Below are 20,493 nucleotides of genomic sequence, written 5' to 3' on the forward strand. Positions count from 1 at the left end.
CCAACCTGGCTCTATAACCTCTGTTAGATAAGAAGGAAGACCTTCCTCACGCAGCCTCTTGTTCTTACAGGTTATAATGACAAGTTCCATTGTTCTTTGATGTGGATAACAGAAGATATGTATATATATATTTTTTTTTTTATCTTGGCAACTATTTCAAAGACACCTGCAGTGTTCATCCGGAGAGGAATGTTGCTGCGGGCATTGTACAAGATTTTGTTTTGCTTTCTTGTTTTTAGTGTGTGTGCGTTTCTCATTCAGACCAAATGGACGAAACCTGAAGGAAGTTTCGAACATTCCAAGAGACTATTCTTCTCATGTTTCCCTTGAAATACTGAAGGAACAGAAAATAACAGATCTCGAAGAAATGGACTTCATCTGTCAATTTAAATAGTAGCGAGGTTAAAAAATACAACCGGCAATCACAGACAATGGGCAACAGACTAAACGTGGATTTGTATGTGACGGAGAGTCAGTTGGTCATAAAACTATGTAGCTTCTCTTCAATATTTATATCAGAGCTGGTGGTGTCCTGATGTTGTGTGTGTGTGTGTGACTGCTCTCACATGTATGGAGCTGTTGATGTATCTACTGCTTTATCCTCCACATGAGGATCGAGGGGGCCGCTGGTGCCAATCCCAGCTTCCATGGAGTGAGAGGCGGGGTACACCCAGGACGGGCCAGCCGTCCATCACCGAGACAAACAACTATCCACTTACACAATTAACCTCTGCATGTTTTTGGATTGGAGGAAACGAGAACATGCACACTGTGCAGAAAGGCCCTTGTTCTGTCAATGTAAGACATGACGTGTTCACACTATATCTGCTTCCCCTGGGTTCTATCTCTACCACTCCCTCACGGTCCCTAAGATCAGCTGAACCGCCGCTCTTGGTCGTCCCTATAACAAGGCTGAAGCTGAGTGGTGATCAGGCCTACGAGGGAGCAGCTCCCAAATTGTCGAATGGCTTGCCACTTCACATTAGACAGGCCTCATCACTTCTCGTTTTGAAGTCTCTCTCTTCTCTATTGGCAATCGATGGAACTTTTCTCATTTACCCAGGATTTTGAAAAACCTCTGCACGTTTCTACCAAAATAACCCGGGGGAAAACTTTCCCCTCAACCCCACCCCATTTATTTTGTAGTGGATATTTTGTAGTGGGTGTACGCCGTATACCTGAGTTTCACATAGACTAGTTTACCAGTGGAAACTAAAACCACACAAATGTTGCAATGATAAAATGTCCCCCACTGATTTTCGTTTGTAGCACACGTGGCTTTTTCTTCATGAAGCTCTTCACTGTTTTCATCTCAGATATGGACCATTTGTTCTGGGCAGTTCTTGTGTAAGGCGTCATATCCCTGTTTTGTGAGCTTTTACATTTAAAAATGTTTAATTTAATTACATTTGATTTAATTAGAATTGGCAATTTGTTCGACATTTAAAAAAAAAAGAAAGAGGTTTTATTAGTTGTCACAATTCAGTGTGTGGCCCTTTGCTTGATTGTTTTAAATGCATTGCAAGCAATATTTAATTGATATTTATAACGATAGGAATAAATATGACACAATCTCTGTAGAAGAACAATTTAATGCTTCATTGAAAGTGAGTCTGTGTGTGTATTTGTCTCAGCCATGTGCTTGCTTCATGGTAAGAAGAGTAAGTTGTGGTTCTGCTTCATGATTATAAGAACAGGAGAATGAAAATGGCATGGTTAAATGGTGGTGAAAGCCCTGGCAGAGAGGAATTGAATGGAAATGAGACAGGGTGGTTCTTGGCTCAATGAGTGAGAGAAGGGGGGGGGGGGGGACTTCTTTTGGGCTTATGGGAGGACGCTGGGAGAAACATTCCTGTCATAGTTCCGGGACACCTCTTCAGAGGGTATAAAAAAGAGATGGGGAGAGCGAGCACTCTCCAACTCATAGTGAGGTCTGCCGTTATCATAAAAAGACTCTGAAGATGTGGAAAGCCTTTGTCTTGATTCTCTGTGTCACGCTGGTGAGGAAATGGTCTCTTCATTCATAAGTGGCTTGTATATGATGATGACTGTTGGGAACAGACATCTGACTGGAAATGTCTGACATTGTGTCCTCACCTCAGGGGTCAGCCTCGTGCCCGGAGAAGTGTCGGTGTCCCGTTGAAGCTGCCACATGTGCAGCGGGAGTCGGTGTCATGCCGGACACTTGTGGATGCTGTGAAGTTTGTGCCCGGCAGCTCTTTGAAGACTGCAGCAAGACGCAGCCATGTGACCATGCGAGGGGACTGGAGTGCAACTTTGGAGGTGGATTTGGTTCTGCCAAGGGCATCTGTCGAGGTACGTTGACTTTATTTTTCACACGCATTCACTCAATTGGCCCAAGTTACACTTCACATGAAGCTCATGTCCGACTCCGTTTCTGTCAAAACAGCTAAATCAGATGGAAGAACGTGTGACTACAACGACAAGATTTATCAGAATGGGGAGATCTTCCGTCCAAACTGCAAACACCAGTGCACGTGCATGGACAGTGCTGTTAGTTGTGTCTCTCTGTGCCCACGTGAGCTCCTGCTGCCCAAACTGGCTTGCGTCAAACCCAGACAGGTCACGGTAGCAGGACGGTGCTGTGAACGGCTCGTCTGCACTGAGAAAGTGAAACCACAGAGTTCTGGAGGGAAGAAGCACAGAAAGAAGGAGAGCAAAGACAGAGCATCTGAAGATGACCTCACCAACAAGAATGAACTGGCCCCAGAGTGGAGAGAAGAATCAGAGCCTTTGGCTGGTAAGTAGAGTTACACCGTGCATCGTGTGTGTGAGATGTACACATGCTTTTTTTCTTATATTTTCATCATATTGCCAGTGGTGGCATCTAATCTTTTCTCCTTCCAGCTTTCGGGAGTCACCCAGTGGGCCACAAAGTTGCCATAGGAGCAAAGTGTGTGTCTCAGACCACAGCCTGGTCACCCTGCTCCAAATCCTGTGGTGTCGGGGTGTCGTCCAGGGTGAACAACAGCAACAGGCAGTGCAAACCGATGACAGAAACTCGCATCTGTGAAGTCCGCCCGTGTCGCCAAAAGACCTCGGTGAGACAGAAGGTACACTCTAAACCTTTTTATGTCCAATTATGTTTGCAGATTTCAATAGATATATTCTCATGTTGGCCAGTGAAGTTGGCACACGTGAAATACAAGCTTGAGAATCCTTCCTCCTCTAACAGAAAGGTCAGAAATGCAGCCACGTAGAAAAGGCCGGCCGTCCAGTGAAGCTTTCCTACGACGGCTGCCGCAGCCTTAAGAGGTTCCAGCCCAGACACTGTGGGTCTTGCTCTGATGGGCGATGCTGCACGCCTCATCAAACCCAGACAGTACCTGTGCACTTCAGGTGTAGAAACGGAGCGACCTTCCGCGCGATGGTGATGAAGATCAAGTCTTGCAAGTGCACCCTCAACTGCTCTGGCAGCGACGGAAAGATGGAAAACAACCTTTACACACTTTACAAACATATGCATTAACTGGAAATGCAAACGTCACTAATTTAGCAAATAAAATGCAATGTGGGGTTAGAGGAACCTGGTTGTAGTGATTTAGTGAACTAAATGTTTCATTGCTTTTGCTTCATAACACTGGAGCCCTTTGGTTTGCTTCTCTGTGAAGCTGTTGTTTTGTGTTGCCAAAATCTTTATTTTTCTACAGTTCCCCACTTTATTGACATTCATATTTATGCTTCTTTTCACACAACATTTACATGTTCACATGGAGATGATGGAGAAAAACTATGGCAGCTACTTAATGTGCAGTTTGTATGTCTTGTTTTGTTTTTTACTGTATTACTGTATTTAAAGGACTTTTTCCACCCTTCACGTAATGTTTTCTAATATCTAATCACGGAAAATATTGCACAGGGAGTTTGTAATTCTAATCTTTGCGCTCGCTTGTGTATGTACAATTTAAGATTGGTGTGAATTAGCTTTATGATTTACACAACACACAACACAAGAGGATAGGAGAGGAGGATAAAAGTAAAGACACACTGGACTGTTGACATAATATGACAAATCGGAACTTCGGCTCGTTATGAATTATTCGTTACGAGCTACGTGACGTATTTACGATTTGTCTGCCAAATAAAAACAATTAAAACTACTACATTTTACACACGGGTCCTTTAAAACATATGATAGCAAAGCTTGAAGGACTTAAGGATGTATTACTACAATAGGGGTAGTATTTTGAAAAATTGTGTTTCCCAACCTTCCCAAGTTGAGAAATATCTTCATTCTTTTCTTTGTTACGTGGCCACCAGTGACACTTGGTCCTGTTAGCGTAGCTGTTAGCAAAGATGGTGGACACTGTTTACATTCTGTCTAAAGAGGGTCTAAAACTAGCGTTGCACTTTCAAGCCTTGGACCAAGTTTCACTGGTGGGCACGTAACCAAAAAAGAGAATGAAGATATTTCTTGACTGAGGGGAGAAGTTCCGATTTGTCATATTATGTCTCCCCTATTCTAGTAATACAAAAGCGAAATGCAAATCGATGAAGTATTCCTTTAAGTTCGTTCGTGTCAGCTCAGGGTGTCGATCCGGCCTTGGCACACAGTGATACCAACCAAACCGCCAGAAGTCAAATGTCAGCTCATTTTCCAGGGAAATGCAGAGCAGAGCAAATTCCCAAAAGTATGATCTCCAGAATTACGTAAACGGGCGAGAACAGGAGACTGAGATCCAGAGCGGAGAAAAAAAAACAGGGGGTTCTGACGCATGCACATGAAGCATGAAATGCTTCCATCCCTTGATGGGGAACACAATAGATCTTTGTCTCTGAGAAGTTGACGAGAGGAGCACAGCTAAGCCGGGGGGGGGGGGGGGGGGGGGAAACGACCACTGCTGAAAAACAGCTTCACAGAGATCTGGACGACTGGTAGTTTATTACGGCAGATACAACAGTTGAACACGCAGTATTTAAGTACAAGACTAACAGGTTGGCTTTTAGGCAAATCATGCTGCAGCTGATAAACTGTATCCTTCCGTGCCCCAAAGCTCCTGTAATATAAAACTCAAAACTGTAATATAAAGCGCAGATCATCAGTGGTGGTTTGGAAATATCCTAGTTGTTGCATGTATTGCAATTATTGCGTTTGCAACCCTAAAGGCATCAGCTTCACATTTGACGGCTTAAAAAATTGATTTCTAAGTTTAATTCATCTCAGTCCAACTGAGGAACAGGAACATGAAAACCTTCCTATGACCTGTAAATACAAAAGAATGTACATGAAGAGCTTTGAGCCTCAGCAGGATAATTATGGAAGGATTAAGAGTTATTATTTGTAATGGTAGCAAAGTTGAAGCCTAGTCATCGTTAAAAAGAGCACCATAATAAATCTAGATCGTTCTACCACAAGTAAAATAACATCACATTTGGTTTTGACCTATGTAGTTGAACAATTTGTTTGAATTTGTTGTACGTGTTTTTTCAAAATATGGCAATTTGGATTTGGAGACAGTTGCACAAAGACAGATGTTGACACTTTTGACAGGGGAGAAAAGATTAGCCGACTAAACAGCCCCACCTAGTGGTACATTCTGTTTTAACCTACAACATTCCAAACCAAAAGGTTCTAATCCCAACATTTAAAGACACCCAATAAGATATACGAGCACAAAGAGTTGTAAGTTATTTTTAATCAAGTGAGGACAACGCAGTGACTGACTTTTACTACAATTATTTAATTGGCTCCCGTTTGGATTAGCACAGTAGCACCGAGAGTGAACAGTCCAAGACTTTCCCTGAGGGTAGTAAACAATCATAGACTGTCAGCCAAAATGAAGTAGATATTTAAAGGTCCAGTGTGTAAGTATGACTGACGTGTAGTGTTGAGACTTCAGTGTGTAGGACAAATCCTGTCGGACCCTTATGCTCACACACTCCAGGCCACTGGGCTACATACTGGACATTTAAAGACATTTACATTTACCCCAAATATACACCACTTAAGACGCATAGATATTACAGTAACACAAACAACACATAAATAAATATAAATATGAATCCTCGATTATTTAAAAAAACATGACGAGTGAAAACTTGAAGTCTGCTGTCCCTCGTCAAACATCGTCACATAGGAGTTTTTTAGGAAATCCACATAGTTCTGAATGCTTTGTTTGCGGCTCTCTGATTGGTCCAAGCTCAGCTGCAGGTCCTTGAGGCGCACCTCAAAGCGTCTCTCTGCCTACAGATTCAGACAGAGACGAGAGACAAGTTGCCCACAGATATCACTCACTGACAAAAACACAACCAACGTGTTAAGAGTAACAGGGGGAAAGAACAATACTCACAGTCAGCTTACTCTGGCGAACAAGCCTCAGCTCGTTATCCCTTTTGCTCTTCTCTGCTTCCAGCGCCAGGATTTTGGTCTGGAGAGCATCTTCTCTGGACAGAGCTTGATCTTTGACCTTTTTCACCTGGAAAAAAAACACACAAAAGAGTGATAACACATCCTTTTCCATTGTGGATGATGTGTACGAGGCAAAATCTGATGAAAATGTGTTATTATGGTGTTGTGAATGCTGTTTTGACTGCTGAGTTGCTCCTGTCCAGGTTGTCCATGTGAAGGTTACGTCATGGCGTTCTATGGCAACTGATTACCAAGAAATAAGATTTCAAGAAGACAACAAAATACTCCATCACCTCCGTTAATGCTGGATGATGACAGGCCGTGTGTGAGCTGTACCTGTTGTGTGACGTCTAACAGCGCGGCCTCCAGCTGCCGGCCGAGGGCCTGAGACTCTGAGGAGCGCTGATGCAGCTGTCGGTTGCTGTAGCTCAGAGTTTCCTCCTGAGCTGCGAGCCTGCGTACGAGCTCCAGGTTCTCCTGCTGCAGCTTGTCCATCTGTCTACAAACACACGCACACAGTTCATAGACTCCACAGTTGCTAAAAACACTAAATGACATTGTCTGAGCCAAATGATCAGTGGCTTAAAACCCTTTAACACCGAGCGCATCGCAGACAACACGTTTGGGCGAGTGCACTTTGCATTACCGTAATTACGTGACGGTTCATGCTGTCCTACGGTTTCTGAAAGCTGAGAAGTTGCAAGTCAAAGCCAACATGCGGTTATTACGTTAATTTCAATCGTGCCGTTGCAGGAAGCCGGTGAACTACAGTGTTTTTTTAAATAGAACTTTTTGTTTTTCTTCATTTTAAATTGTTAATACACTATTTTAACATGCAGTAAATTGTAAATAACTGCCAGATATTGAAAGTTATGCTGGGAAAATTGGCAAAGGCACTTGCTCACAGGATATTTCCGGCCCTTTTATGGTTAAAATAAGCAAATAACTCCACATTTTTGCACGGCAATGGACATTTGATCATTTATCCCTGACTTGTTACTGTAGTGTCAGAAATAATGAAGTCTTATTTTTCAATTTAGTGTGAAATGCATGCTCTGTTTATTTTGGCTTTACTACAGAGGTTTTCGTGAATGTTGTTGTTTGACAACTGGAGTTTGTGTTCACAGTTTAACTTAATGTACATTTGACCACTGGAAAAAAAAAAAGTACACAAGTAGATGTCTTACCTTTGAACGGAACTAAGTTTCTCTTTTAAATGTAAATTGGCCTCGTGAATGGACTCCTTCATTTCCACAGACGATGTCAGCAATTTCTTTTGACTCTCCATCTGTACATGTGGCAAATGAAAAAGTCAGAATTTCCAATTGTATACTGATTTCGTACTACAAATTGACAGAAAAGACATTTACCTTTTTAAGTCACATGCAAAACTGGACAAAAGGCCCCATTTAACACTTGCACAGTTTTGCAGATACACAACAAACAACAATTTCAACTCGGGGAAAGATACTGGTGACTGAAAATGACCCACGCGGCACGACACATGCACAAAATGGGTACGTAGGCACACATGGCTACAGCCTGATTTCAACATCAGGAAAAACTCACAGCACAACGAGACAAGAAAATTCACCACAACACACGCGGGGGTTGTACGACTACTGCCGAGTGGTCAGATGTGAGCAGAGTGATCATACTTCACATTCTCTGACCGTCGCGGCTCACGTTGCACACCTGAACCTGCAGTTGCCTAATGGACTCTGACTTTTCTGAGCATCTCCTCTCCGAGCATCGCAGGTTCTCCTGGCACTCGAAGAGACTCTGTTCAGCTGCACTCAGTAACTCGGGGTACGTCTTCAGTTCGTCCACACGTGCTTGCAGCTGCTGCCTCACCTGGGCTCCAGAGAGGGGGGAGGGGGGGGTGTCCCAGAGGGGTTTGAATGTTGGGAGCAGACAAAATATTAAACTGAACACTATAGTAAACCATGACTCATCAGAGATGCACATGATGCTTTAAGGAGGCATTATTGACTGCGCTTTGGCAGTAGTTAGTTATTTCTAAGTGCTCTGCGGTGCATTATTACAGACTCATGCAGGTTTGTGAGTGACAGTTAAGAGAAATCTAGAATGTGCTAGAAGGGAAAAAATAGTTACCTGAAATATTGTACAGTATATCTCTTTAAAGCTGCAGTGTGTAACGTTTGATGTTATTTTGCCTCTGTTTGGTCTCTGTTAACACTTACATATGCTGCGTCCTTCATCCGAGAACAGGCTCTGTCAAGCAATACTATCAGTTCTGCCTGTTTGTGTGTATACAGCAGCAGCACTGGGGCAGGTGGGGACAACTAGGTTTTTTGAGCAGTAGAATTCACTTCTGAAACTTTCGTGGGCGCTTCTTTGGCAGCTGTCTCACTTCATTAGAGCAATGCTACTGTTGTCGCCATCTGTCTTGACATTAAACAAATCACTTCCTCTGTGCAGCATGAGATTGTCACCCGGTGACATGAGATCTAAACACTGCTTCGCTGAGAACCACGCAGGCTTAATCAGCATCATGTGAACTCATCTGGCAGTTGGTTGGTATGTAACAGAAATGTGTTTATATTCAAAAGTTACACACACACTGCAGCTTTAAACAAACATCAAGGGTTAGTGACATTTTAAAAGAGAGCAACAGTTTGATCAAATAAAGGGGGGGAAAAAAACTTCACCTTCTCAACTTCTGTGTCGCGCCCATCGTTCATCTTCTCCATTTCTCCCAACACATTTGCATATTTTACCCTCATATCATCCATTTCAGCCCGAAGTTCCGCCATCTAAACAAAGAGATGAATAAATAAATAATTAAATACATTCAGAATGTTGTAATCAAACCCGCTGTGTCTTTCCCTGCAGCGGAAACCAGCAGAGAACACGGCTGCTGAGTCGCTCTGTGTGAACTCTGTGATCTCAATAAAAGTCTGGTAAGGATTAATTGATATAATCAGTAAAATTATATTCATATGCTTAAATTCATTTGGAAGCTTTCATACACAGGACTTATAGACTTATAGATGACATACGCTGCCAGCACGGACATCAGAAGCAACTTGGGGTTAAGCGTCTTGCCCAGGAACACATCCGCAGACTAGTGGAGCCGGGGATTTAACCCAAGACCTTCGGGATGAAGAGCAACCAGCTCTACCACTGAGCCACTATACATTGTATGCTGGTTACGACTCAGACGATGCGATTGTAAAATGCTGGTGGCAAATGTTACCGACTCACAAGCCTCACCATTTAATGACTCCTGGCGGTGTGTACTTCATTTAAACAGACAAGGTCAGTGGACATGGAAAGTTACCTGACTAAAGAAGAGGGAGTTTACAGTGGGATGATGGAGGAGAAAGCTACGTTCAGAGACGCTCCATCCACGTTCAAATACATAGACTTTAAGCACTTTGTTCTCCATGTTGTGAATAAACAGAGAAATCCTGCACTTAACTATATGATTGTCGCACAATATGTCATCACAGAATCGTTGTATCGTGATATTATATCGTGGACCATAGAGTGAAGTACCCCGTGATTCTCAACCCTACATTACAATGATTTTTGGAAATGTTCACCTGAGATCGAGACTGTTCAGCTTGATGTTTCCTCTCCTCGGACAAAACCCTCTCCTCCACAAAGGCAGACTCACAATCAGCCAGCTGCTGCTCCAGCCGAGCAACTGAGGCCTGCAATCACACAAATAAAATCATTTCAGTGACAGGAATGAGGGCCAAAGACCGACAGAATCGTTTTGACATTCTTGAAGGGGGTGTACGTGCATCCAGAAGGAAACAACGACATTACAGATTGACAGTTATTCATTTGACCATTGACTTTTAAACAACTGGCTATGGGGAAAAATGATGGGCCCACATAGGTTTGTGTGTTATTATGCATTTGTCCGGCTTGTACCTTCAGTGCTGCATTATTGACGTGGAGGTCTCCGTTTTCAGCGCCGAGTTTTTCAACGCGTTGCATCACCGTTGTGTTTGCCGCAGTTCGCTCGTCCTTCTTCTTCTGCAGCCTCACTGTGAAGTCTGTGATTTGACTTTGACAAACAGACAAATTGGACATTATTGAGCAAAAACGGTTGACACATTGATTTCCACCACATACTGTGCTGGGAGGAGAGTGTGTGTGTGTTACGTGGCAAAGAAAGACTTTACATGACAGTAGAATAACAACATGGTCACAGAGTGTTAATAGTTTTGTATTAAATATACAGGGAGGCAGGTAATATGATGGTAATATCATGATTGCAATTTCCACCTTGGTAATAACTAGGGGATGTATAGGGGTTGATGTTTATATTAAGAAAAAAATGTTCTGTATATCTAATAATATACAGTACACTGTTCTTTGTATAATGACAGTAGCTGAGGCTTTAATACAACACAAATATCATAATATCTTAGTGTGTCAACATTTTCTTACACCTCTAGATATAATAACCATAGTCATTTCCAGGAAATAGCTTGGTAAAGGAGAACTACTGTGAGCTTCCATCAGTGTCATACCTTTACATGAAAACAAGTGTTTATAAAGTTGAACTGTATCCTCCATTTTTACCAAGTCATTATTTAGTGATTACTGTAAAAAAAATGACTCTTTACCAACCTTTTTAATAACTCGATATGAGCTACGAGCTTGTTTTTCTCATCCGTCATCTGCTCCTTCTGCTCTCTCCAGGATTCTCTTTCTAAACGGGCTTTGACCAGCAGAGCGTCCTTCAGTCCAACCATGACAAAATAAAGAGAAGGACAGATTAACAGTGGGATCATGAATATAAAAAAACCCACAAATCCTTAAAACCCTAAGCACAATAGCTACTTTGAATTCAGACCTTTTCCTTCAGCTGTGCGTAGCATTTCTCAATGGCAGCTTCAAATCTCTCCGCTCGCAGCTTCTGTGCTCGGGTGGCTTTCCTCAGAGATTCATTGTCTCGCGCTGCCTTCTCAGTCAAAGACGTGATGGAACCTTTCAGGTCATCAATCTCCAGCTTGTGTTCAGTAAGGGTTCTCTCCAGAGTCTAGACAACGCAACAAACGTTATGTTCATAATACTGGACTTTTTGGACTGAGAAATGTTGGGATGATGAAGCTCGCGGGTGTTTTTACCCGTAGCTGTGCGTTCAGACGATTGTTTTCAGCGTCCTTGTTTTGTAGCTGCCCTTCCAGGTGAGCATGGGTCGCCTCGGCAGACATGTGAATGGCAGTCTTCATGCTCTCCTGTGGACGCCACCACGGTCACAGGCTTTCAAGTATTACACCAGTCTGCAAGAGCATCCATATCCATATCTATTTTCTGTGACACATACCTGCTCCTCTTTACGCTGATCCATCAGCTCCTCAACTCTGTTTCCCATCTCGTTCAAACTTCTCTTTAATTTCTTGAAGAGAAACACAAATCACAATCGTACATTTTTGATGCATGTGTATATGTGACATATTTTAGTACCAATTTTACTGGTTTTGTCGAACCAAATCATTTTGACCAAAAACTTAATGTTCAAATTAGAGCTGCGACTATCAATTATTTTCATAATAGATTAATCCGTCGATTACTTTCTCGATTAATCCAGTGCTTGTTTGGTCCGTAAATGGTCAGAAAATATTGATCGGTGTTTCTAACGCCTAATGAAATAACAGTGTTCTCAAATGTCGTATTTGGTCAACAAGCCAATATGACTCAGTTTTAATGATTTCTTTATATGAGAGTCAAACTAAATAATGGATTATCAAAATAGGTAACAATTAATATAGTACTCGCTTAATGGAATAATCCTTGCAGCCTCAGTTGAAATGAATGTATTGTGCTTAAACATAACAAAACTCACCTCATTTTCACTTTCAGCCTGATTGATCTTCTCCAGTAAGATGTCAATCTGTTTGCTGGCATCAATTCGATCAACCTTCAATAGAACAAGTCATGAGTTACTTCTAAAGAAACATCCACCCATCTCCAAAGCAACCACAGTACACTGCTCATCACCAGACTCACTAGCCTGAGAAGTCTTTAAATGTAACGGGCATAACCAACCTCTGCTTCCTGGAGCTGTTTCAGTTTCTGCCGAACAGACTTATTTATCCGTTTAAAATCCTCCAACTTCTCCAGCAACAGCCCTCTTTGCCTCTTCAATCGCCGCTTGTCTGTGGCCGACTGTCTCGAATCCTTCAGTGACAAAAGAACAGAAACAAGGTCTAAATGTTAATGGGTCGTGTTTAATATCATGAATAATAAGTAAACGTCTATCAATCAATTCAATTCCTAAACCTACGGCATATTCGTTTTCCATTGCATCTTTGAAAGACACAAGTTGTATGGCTGCAGAGTTGGCAGCTGCTTCAGCGTCCATCAGTGTTTTCAGGAAAGGGCTCTTTCCGCCTGCAAAGACTCCCCGACTAAATAAAAACACAGGAAGAAAAGAGAACACTTTAAATCCATCATTCCCACAGACTGGGTCGGGACCCACTTTTGGGTCACGGGAGTTTTTCAGTTTGTTATTTTTAAATAGTGAATCATTATGAAGGATTTGGGGAAACACTGCTTTAAATCACGCAGGCTGTTTCTTCCTGTGATGTGAGTGGTGGTGGATGTGTAACCCTTCATGCATCGTGGGACCTCACCAGCTGACGTCAGCCTGTGAGGTTCCTGGGGTCTGGAGACTGCCACGTTCCTTGCTCGCAGTGAGATGCTCCATGGTTGAGCTGAAACCAAGTGGGGGACTCTGGAGTTCATCCTCTGGAGACATGACTCTCGTCACTGAACAAAACAACATACACAGTATGTTTAAAAATCTATCTGCCGCTGATACCACAGAGCAAATGACTGACTAATTTATTACTAATGACACAATAAGTTAAGGGGATCAGTAAAAATAAAATGAGTGATTAACTTCAATCAAAAACCTAGCTGGATGAAAGTCTTTTCAACCAAACCAAAAAGTAACAGTATTTAGATTGTTCTCCTATACTGTGCCTAAAATGTCTCTCTGCCAATAACATGTATAAACAAATATTCAAGACAACAATTATTAAAAATCAGAGTATGACAACATAAATGCCATAGCAGCATTTAATAAAAAACAAAGCAGTGGTAAAACAAATCACTAAAATATAACCAAAACACAACAACTGCATTCACTTTAAGTGGCATTGTTAAGGTGTTGCAGTTGTATATATATTAGTTTCCACACACAGAAAAGAGCAGAGAGTTCGTTCACATTAAATGCATTCAAAAATGAGTTGAGGCCCAGCTGGCAGGCTGTTAAGAAGGGCTAAAAAGACTTGTTGTTAAGAGCAAGCCACTCCATGGCGACAGACAGGAGCAGGATAAGTGGCTGCTGGGCTTTACGTTACACAAAAGGCAGCAGATAATCTAACACACACATCACATCGCTTGACAATAATTACATTTTAGTTAACGTGAGGGGAAAATAATCCGTATAACCTTGTAAAACAACACAAATACGAACATAAACATTACCTATACCCCAGCTTGCGCCTTCCTGTGTCGGTTGTAAACAACGCTGCTCCAAACTGAAGAGCCCCGCCCCCTCACTCTTTAAATGATGGAACAGGATTGGTCAAGACTGAGCTGACGTAGCGATAACTCGCTTGTGATTGCTTAATTTTGGGTTGAATGGGCGGGACTAAGAGTGATTTAAGTTAAAAACAGCCAATGAACAAAAGGAATTTAAGCGATTGGTTGAAACCATAGAAACGAACAGGAAGTTTACAGACAGACTTAGCATCGGGAAACATCCAAGTTAAGGAGATTGTTAATCGTTTAAACATTTTATTCTGTAATTAACGAATAAAACAGAATAGTTTTGTTTTACATACATGTACAGCTACACGTAACAGTATTTTTTAGCTGGTTTTGACCGTTCAAAGTGTTTCTTCAGTCAAAGTTAGCCGCACAGCTAATGCTGCGCTTGCCTGCCGCTGAGTGAAATGTTCAAAGCAAAAATTCTCTTTATTGGTCCCAGTGAGGTAAGTTTAAGTCTTTCTAACTCTGACACCAGGTCTGTTTTACTCTCCGATGTAGGTGATTAGATATCAATGCTAATGTGAAGAGCACGTGTCATTTATGGCGTTCCTCGTCTAAGAATAATATAGAATAAGTAACATACATGCAGAGACTTACCGATGTGACTTATACAGGTGGCACGAGATTGCTTCTTAAACTGTTAAGACGGTGTAGTGCTATGCAGAAGTTTGTAGGTTTAGTTGTATCTATTATTCCAAATAAAGACACTTCATCTGTTTTATGAGCAGGTTGATAGTTAAAAGTAGGTCTTAACACACCTTGAATGGCACTTATGTCTGTATGTATGTAGTATAGTATAGTATGTATTCACTATTTATCTGTATATTGTTTGTTTATTTTATTGAGTTTGTTTCATTATATATGCAGCCTCATGTACAGACATGTACAAAATAAACATTAACACATGAACATTGAACACTTTTTATTTAAATTGCTAATTATCGACCTTATAAGTCTTTCAGCTGTGCATGAAAACTCCCAGAAACTCCTTTCAGATGTGTTTTTTCATATAGAGGTTCATGTTCCTTTACTATTTTGTGTGAATACAATATACATATTATCTTATCTGGTAATGAATATTCATTTGTTGCAACTAAATCTGTGTGTGAATGGGTTTGTCTTCCATAGCTACAATAAGATGTCCAGTGGTTTCTCATTGCAGGAGAAGCACAGGTGTAACTAATAACTAATAACCTTTGCTTCTTTGGGAGTGATTTATTGGTTTGGTTGTCTTTCAGAGTGGGAAAACAGTTCTTGCAAATGTTCTTTCTGACACGACCGAAAATGTGGGAGGTGAATACAGACCTACTGAGGGAGTCAGGTACAAACTGTCCATTTTACAGTTTCACAGACACTTTAACTTAAATGAAAACATTTAAATAAAAACAATAACCAGCTGAAAGTTGGGAGATATGCACATATGCAGATGTTGTCATGTCTTTCAAGGATACTGGAATTTGAATCACAACCCGAAGGCAGTGGTGACAACAAGACATGCGAGGTTGAACTTTGGGACTGTTCTGGAGATTTCAAGTAAGTTGAATATTGCTAAGACCTTCTAAAGTTAGCCAAGGCTGTCCCAGCTTGTGATTTTTAAGAAAATCCAGTTAATTCCCATAATTGTTTTGGTGCTTTGTTCATTTCCTTCCTAGATTTGAATCATGCTGGCCTGCGTTCATGAAGGACTCCTGTGGTGTTGTGATCATTTTTAATCCTGATGTTCCGAGTCACCTCAAAGAGATAGAGACGTGGTATTCCATGTTCATCTCCTCTCAGGGTTTGCTGGACAATCAGTGCCTACTCATTGCTCACCACAAACCTGGCAGCGAAGTAGAAGACAAACGCTTGCCTTTAGGTAATCCCACTGCAGGATTGTGAGAGCTGCTGTATGTTGAGTTATTATCGCGACCATTTCTCAGCTAACGTGTTTATTCTTTTTCATGCAGCCTCTCATCTGAGCAGACTGCCGCTTATTCACTCCAACGTGGAGGAGGAGCCGGAGGATGTGAGGCAAAGTTTCTGCAGATACTTGGGAAACGTTGTAAATACAATGTCAGAGAGTCGAGAGCGAGAGGAGATGTCGATCATTACATAGCAACAACGTCTTTTCATATGATATACTGCTAAATGAACAGAAGTGTCTGCATTTGCACTCTAAATGATCTTCTTGGACACTTTTCATTTTCAAGTTACTATATAGTTAATATTATTCTACTGAGCGTGAAACCTCTCAAGCCTTTGTCACTTTGAGCTATAGCATCTTTCAAGGAGACGTTCTTGTTCATTTATTGTCTTTGGTGAATAAAATATAGTTTTTCTCAATCTGGGAATAAATATTTAAGAATGACAACATATACCTATGACTATATACATGTGTTACACGTCAGTCATGTGATACACGCTGACACACAACCACACTTCTTTCATTGTGTATGAAGTGTAATTGATAACTTTTGAAGCATGACATCTGCACTTTCCAAATCAATCTTCTTAGTGTGATTTCAATGCACTTATTGTTAGAACTATATAAAACAGTGTGTATGCTTCATTAGCATGTTACTTCTGTGATGCTCATAGTTTTGTTTCTGATTCAGTAAACTCTGAATATTTACAGCCAGTGTATTTGTGAACTTAACATCTGAGCTAATCAAACTCACGTGACCAAGGAATCTTTTTAAAAAAATGAGTTACTAATGTTACAGAAATCATTTTCACAAAAATCTTAATAAAACTATTTTTTACTTTTTTACTCTTACTTTGACTGGAAAGATGCAGGCTGTTGAATAACAATAATAATAAAAACGTGTTACGAAAAAATTTTAAAATAACCCAGAGGGAAAACATGTTTTAGACTAATATATTTATGCGCGTCACATAATTGATTTGTGCTAATCCCTGCTGTGTAGGAACACAACATAATTAATCTGGAGAAAACCCTCAAGAGAGTGCAACCTTACGTCAAGGCCGCTCAGTTTTCCACGGTGCCAATGCACAACCCTCCGTCACTAGGTTAGAAATTGTGTTTTTCTTTTTTTAAGCTTGACATTGGAACCTAAATAGATAATTTCTTCCTTGGGCTAGCAAATGTGAACACTTGGGAACCTTGTGCCGCTGACTCTGACTCACAGCTGTGCCGTTGATAAGCAGCGGATGATGAGATTTCCCCTACATTCAAGCAGACACCATATCACCAGCTGCCATACCACCTTACTAGTCAAAGGATAAAAGGAGATATTGAATTAGATTGAAACTTAAAGCCTAAAATAATAAATGAAAACCACCAGTTAAGTGACCCATTTGCTTTGCTTGGTTTGAAACGGTTTCCCTCTAACCCTTGTTTGTGATGTACAGTGAAACCAAGTGGTGCCACCCTGGACACATTCACGTTAAGGAGCAGCGGTGTACAAGGGACATTGAGTTATTAGCAGTTAGCATGCGGCCTTACTATCTGCCGAGGGAGTTTTCACATGTTATTGCTTTGACTGTGTACATCCCTCCCTCGGCCAATGCCGCTGCTGCCTGCGAGCTTCTACACGGTGTCATGTCGCAGCTACAGACAGCCAACCGCCAAGCCTTTTTCATCATCTCTGGGGATTTTAACCACGTTTTCCTGTCTGCCACTCTCCCCAACTTTCATCAATACGTGGACTGCCCCACCAGAGACAATAAAACCCTGGACCTGCTGTATGCAAACACAGCGGGTGCCTACACCTCCTCCCCCCTCCCCCCGCTGGGTCGTTCAGACCACAACCTCGTCCACCTCCGTCCTGTTTACACTCCCATGGTGAAACAACTTCCCCCCACCAAAAGAAGTGTGAAGCTGTGGTCTGAGGAGACGAGTGAAGTGCTCAGGGACTGTTTCGACACCACAATATGGAAGGTGGTCTGTGACCCACAGGGTAATGGTGGCTTCAATGGTGTCCTGGGACGCTTCACAGATTACCTGAACTTCAGTGAGGAGACCTATGTGCCCACAAAGATGGTGCGTTGTTACTCCAACCACAAGCCCTGGGTGACAGAAATGAGAGCTCTGCTGCTGGAAAAGAGGAGAGCCTTCAGATCTGGAGAACGAGGGGAACTGAGGAGAGTGCAGAGGGACCCGAGAAGGAAGACCAGGGAGTGCAAGGCCAACTACAGGAAGCAGATGGAAGACCACCTGCAGCAGAGCAACGCCAAGGAGGTCTGGACGGCACTTAAAGCCATGTCGGGGCAGAGCAAGGTCGCAAGGACGAGAGACCCTGCTCCTGAAGACAGAGACTGGGCCAACAACCTGAATCTGTTCTTCAATAGATTCGACGCCGCTCACACCCCCTCCCACTCCGGCCTGTGCACTGACCTGCAAACACCCAGCTCCCATTGTCTTCCTGCCCCCTCCCCCTCCCCCCCCTCCCCGTCACCAACACCTCTGGGCCCCTCACCATCACCTCCATCTCAGCTACCCCCCACTCCTCCCTTCACTATCACGGTGGAGGAGGTGAGAGTGCAGCTGAGGAAAATAAACCCAAGGAAAGCCACAGGTAGGGGTGGGCGGTATACCGGTGTCATAGTCAGCACCGGTGTGACATTGCGCCATGATATGGATTTTGCAATACCGTCAATACCGTGATAAATCAATTGAGCGCCAATAATCTCCTAATTCTAAATAATAATGCATTACATTTTCTTCAAACATTCAGTGGTCTGAATATCTGTCCTTATATACTGTATATCTTGTTGCAAATAAAAAAGTAAAACATATTCGGTGGTAAAAGGGGAGTGGCCATTAAATTAGCGTAACGAGCACTTGCCAGAGCTGTACACGGAGGTACGGGACAGAGTAATGAACGAAATTCGCCACCTTGACGCCTACTCGGCCACTTCTGATTTATGGTCCAGCCGGACTACTGAGCCATACATTAGCCTCACCATCCACTTCATTGACAATGACTGGAAGTTGCGCATGCCTCCAGACCGCCTTCTTCGCCGAAGACCACACCGGAGCTTATTGCTCCGGTGCACTTTCTGACTGGTGCTTGGATAAAGCGCGTCTGATGTGCATGACAACTGACAGCGGTGCAAACATGGTTCGCGCTCTGGAAATTAATAAATATACGAGACTCGCATGTTTTGGACACAGACTGCACAACGCTATTGATAAGTTACACTATGTTAACCTAACATTTCATATTCAGAAAATTTGTCAAGTCCTTTTCTGTTTGTATTAAAAAAGAAAACAAAAACAAATTTAAGGCCACCACATTAGTACTGTATTGTTCGTTGTTAGTATTGTTTAGCCGTGATTCCTCTGGGGACCGGATCAGAAAGGAAAAAAAACTACAAATATCAGATTAGAATATTATTAAAAAATATGTACTCCTCCCAAAACCTACCAAAAAAGTAATACCGTGATATTATACCGTCACCGTTCAAAAGATGAAAAATACCGTGATATTAATTTTAGGTCATATCGCCCACCCCTAGCCACAGGTCCTGATAGCATCAGCCCCAGACTCCTCAGGGACTGTGCAGACCAGCTCTGCAAGGTCGTCTGCTACCTATTCAACATGAGTCTGAGTCTGGAGAATGTCCCCACATTGTGGAAGACTTCTTGTGTGGTCCCCGTCCCCAAGATATCACACCCCAAGGAGCTCAACCACTTCAGACCTGTGGCCCTGACATCACACCTGATGAAGGCACTGGAGAGGATAATCCTCAATCACCTCCGCCCTCTGGTGAGCCCAAGCATGGACCTTCTGCAGCCGGCTCGGTCTGTGGCTGTCCTTTGGACTCCATTCAGGTCATCCATGAGAGGAGGGCCCTGGCCAAACTATCGGCCATCATGGACAACACCTAACACCCTCTACACAAGACTGTTGGGGCCTTATGCAGCTCCTTCAGTCAGAGACTGATGCACCCTAAGTGCAGGTCAGAGCGCCTCCGCATGTCATTCATTCCAACTGCAGTACGACTCTACAACAACAGTGTATAAATATTATAACGATGTTTATGTCCCTGTTGTTATCACATTTCATTTTTGGTCTGCCATAACGCCATAACGACATGTTTACAATCATTGTACATTCTTACCACCGAGAGAAACTGCACCTTATTACATATGTATATTTATATTTACATTTATACTTATATTTATATATATATATGTGTGTAAATAATTTCCTACTTGTATTACTTACTTGTATATTGTTTGTTTGTTTTTTATCTATTGTTGAGCTGCTGTAACGCCGTTTTCTCTCCACTGTGAGATAAATAAAGCTATCTTATCTTAAACCCATAATTAGGTGTACTAAGGTGTGATTATTCCAGTACTAGCCTTTAATAACACGGGCTTGTAAAGTGGGGTTATTATGAGATCTGTATTTCAATGTGCATGCATGTCCACATTCTTGACTGTCACATGGATGACTAAATTATTAGTCACATCCGTGACTCATCCCGCAACCCACTTAAAAAAAAAACTAAAAAAACTGGTGCAGTGACAATGTACGAGCTAAAATGTAAGTTTGACCTGTATTTATTCAGCAAACTATGATGTCATCTTTAAAAACAGTGCGATTAATTGTACATTTGACACTGTAACA

The 20,493-nt window shown here is 42.1% G+C and overlaps 3 protein-coding genes across 3 annotated transcripts; 2 read left to right on the top strand and 1 right to left on the bottom strand.

The window, feature by feature from the left end:
* Positions 1 to 1,871: 1,871 nt before the first annotated feature.
* On the top strand, positions 1,872 to 3,543 carry LOC131466176 (CCN family member 1-like). Its single transcript, XM_058639364.1, has 5 exons — positions 1,872 to 2,000; positions 2,103 to 2,316; positions 2,411 to 2,761; positions 2,869 to 3,074; positions 3,197 to 3,543. Exons 1-5 carry the CDS (start codon positions 1,962 to 1,964, stop codon positions 3,488 to 3,490), a joined length of 1,104 nt encoding a protein of 367 aa, XP_058495347.1. The 5' UTR covers positions 1,872 to 1,961; the 3' UTR covers positions 3,491 to 3,543.
* A 2,094-nt stretch (positions 3,544 to 5,637) lies between these two features.
* Positions 5,638 to 13,909, bottom strand: LOC131470444 (outer dense fiber protein 2-like). The gene is made up of 17 exons (XM_058646279.1): positions 13,850 to 13,909; positions 12,991 to 13,126; positions 12,642 to 12,765; positions 12,404 to 12,535; positions 12,201 to 12,275; positions 11,682 to 11,753; positions 11,482 to 11,592; positions 11,208 to 11,393; positions 10,982 to 11,091; positions 10,277 to 10,412; positions 9,940 to 10,050; positions 9,043 to 9,147; positions 8,066 to 8,224; positions 7,558 to 7,658; positions 6,707 to 6,869; positions 6,312 to 6,437; positions 5,638 to 6,205 (listed from the first exon to the last, which is right to left on the bottom strand). The coding sequence occupies exons 2-17, from the start codon at positions 13,113 to 13,115 to the stop codon at positions 6,032 to 6,034; spliced, it is 2,010 nt and encodes a 669-aa protein (XP_058502262.1). The 5' UTR covers positions 13,116 to 13,126; positions 13,850 to 13,909; the 3' UTR covers positions 5,638 to 6,031.
* A 169-nt stretch (positions 13,910 to 14,078) lies between these two features.
* Positions 14,079 to 16,237, top strand: ift22 (intraflagellar transport 22 homolog (Chlamydomonas)). The gene is made up of 5 exons (XM_058638622.1): positions 14,079 to 14,358; positions 15,154 to 15,236; positions 15,362 to 15,448; positions 15,568 to 15,770; positions 15,862 to 16,237. Exons 1-5 carry the CDS (start codon positions 14,320 to 14,322, stop codon positions 16,008 to 16,010), a joined length of 561 nt encoding a protein of 186 aa, XP_058494605.1. The 5' UTR covers positions 14,079 to 14,319; the 3' UTR covers positions 16,011 to 16,237.
* Positions 16,238 to 20,493: the final 4,256 nt, after the last annotated feature.

Source organism: Solea solea, chromosome 1 (assembly GCF_958295425.1).
Source record: "Solea solea chromosome 1, fSolSol10.1, whole genome shotgun sequence".
In the NCBI taxonomy this organism is placed as follows: Eukaryota; Metazoa; Chordata; class Actinopteri; order Pleuronectiformes; family Soleidae; genus Solea; species Solea solea.

Bases quoted from the DNA above. Each gene is read 5' to 3' on its own strand.
- LOC131466176 (XM_058639364.1), top strand. From the start codon at position 1,962: ATGTGGAAAGCCTTTGTCTTGATTCTCTGTGTCACGCTG. The intron at 2,001-2,102 runs GTGAGGAAATGG...TCCTCACCTCAG, and splicing joins TGATTCTCTGTGTCACGCTG to GGGTCAGCCTCGTGCCCGGA. The intron at 2,317-2,410 runs GTACGTTGACTT...CTGTCAAAACAG, and splicing joins TGCCAAGGGCATCTGTCGAG to CTAAATCAGATGGAAGAACG.
- ift22 (XM_058638622.1), top strand. From the start codon at position 14,320: ATGTTCAAAGCAAAAATTCTCTTTATTGGTCCCAGTGAG. The intron at 15,449-15,567 runs GTAAGTTGAATA...TTTCCTTCCTAG, and splicing joins GACTGTTCTGGAGATTTCAA to ATTTGAATCATGCTGGCCTG. The intron at 15,771-15,861 runs GTAATCCCACTG...TTTTTCATGCAG, and splicing joins AGACAAACGCTTGCCTTTAG to CCTCTCATCTGAGCAGACTG.
- LOC131470444 (XM_058646279.1), bottom strand. From the start codon at position 13,115: ATGTCTCCAGAGGATGAACTCCAGAGTCCCCCACTTGGTTTCAGCTCA. The intron at 10,413-10,981 runs GTTGGTAAAGAG...TGTTTGTCAAAG, and splicing joins CATATCGAGTTATTAAAAAG to TCAAATCACAGACTTCACAG. The intron at 6,870-7,557 runs GTAAGACATCTA...GTGTGTTTGTAG, and splicing joins AAACTTAGTTCCGTTCAAAG to ACAGATGGACAAGCTGCAGC.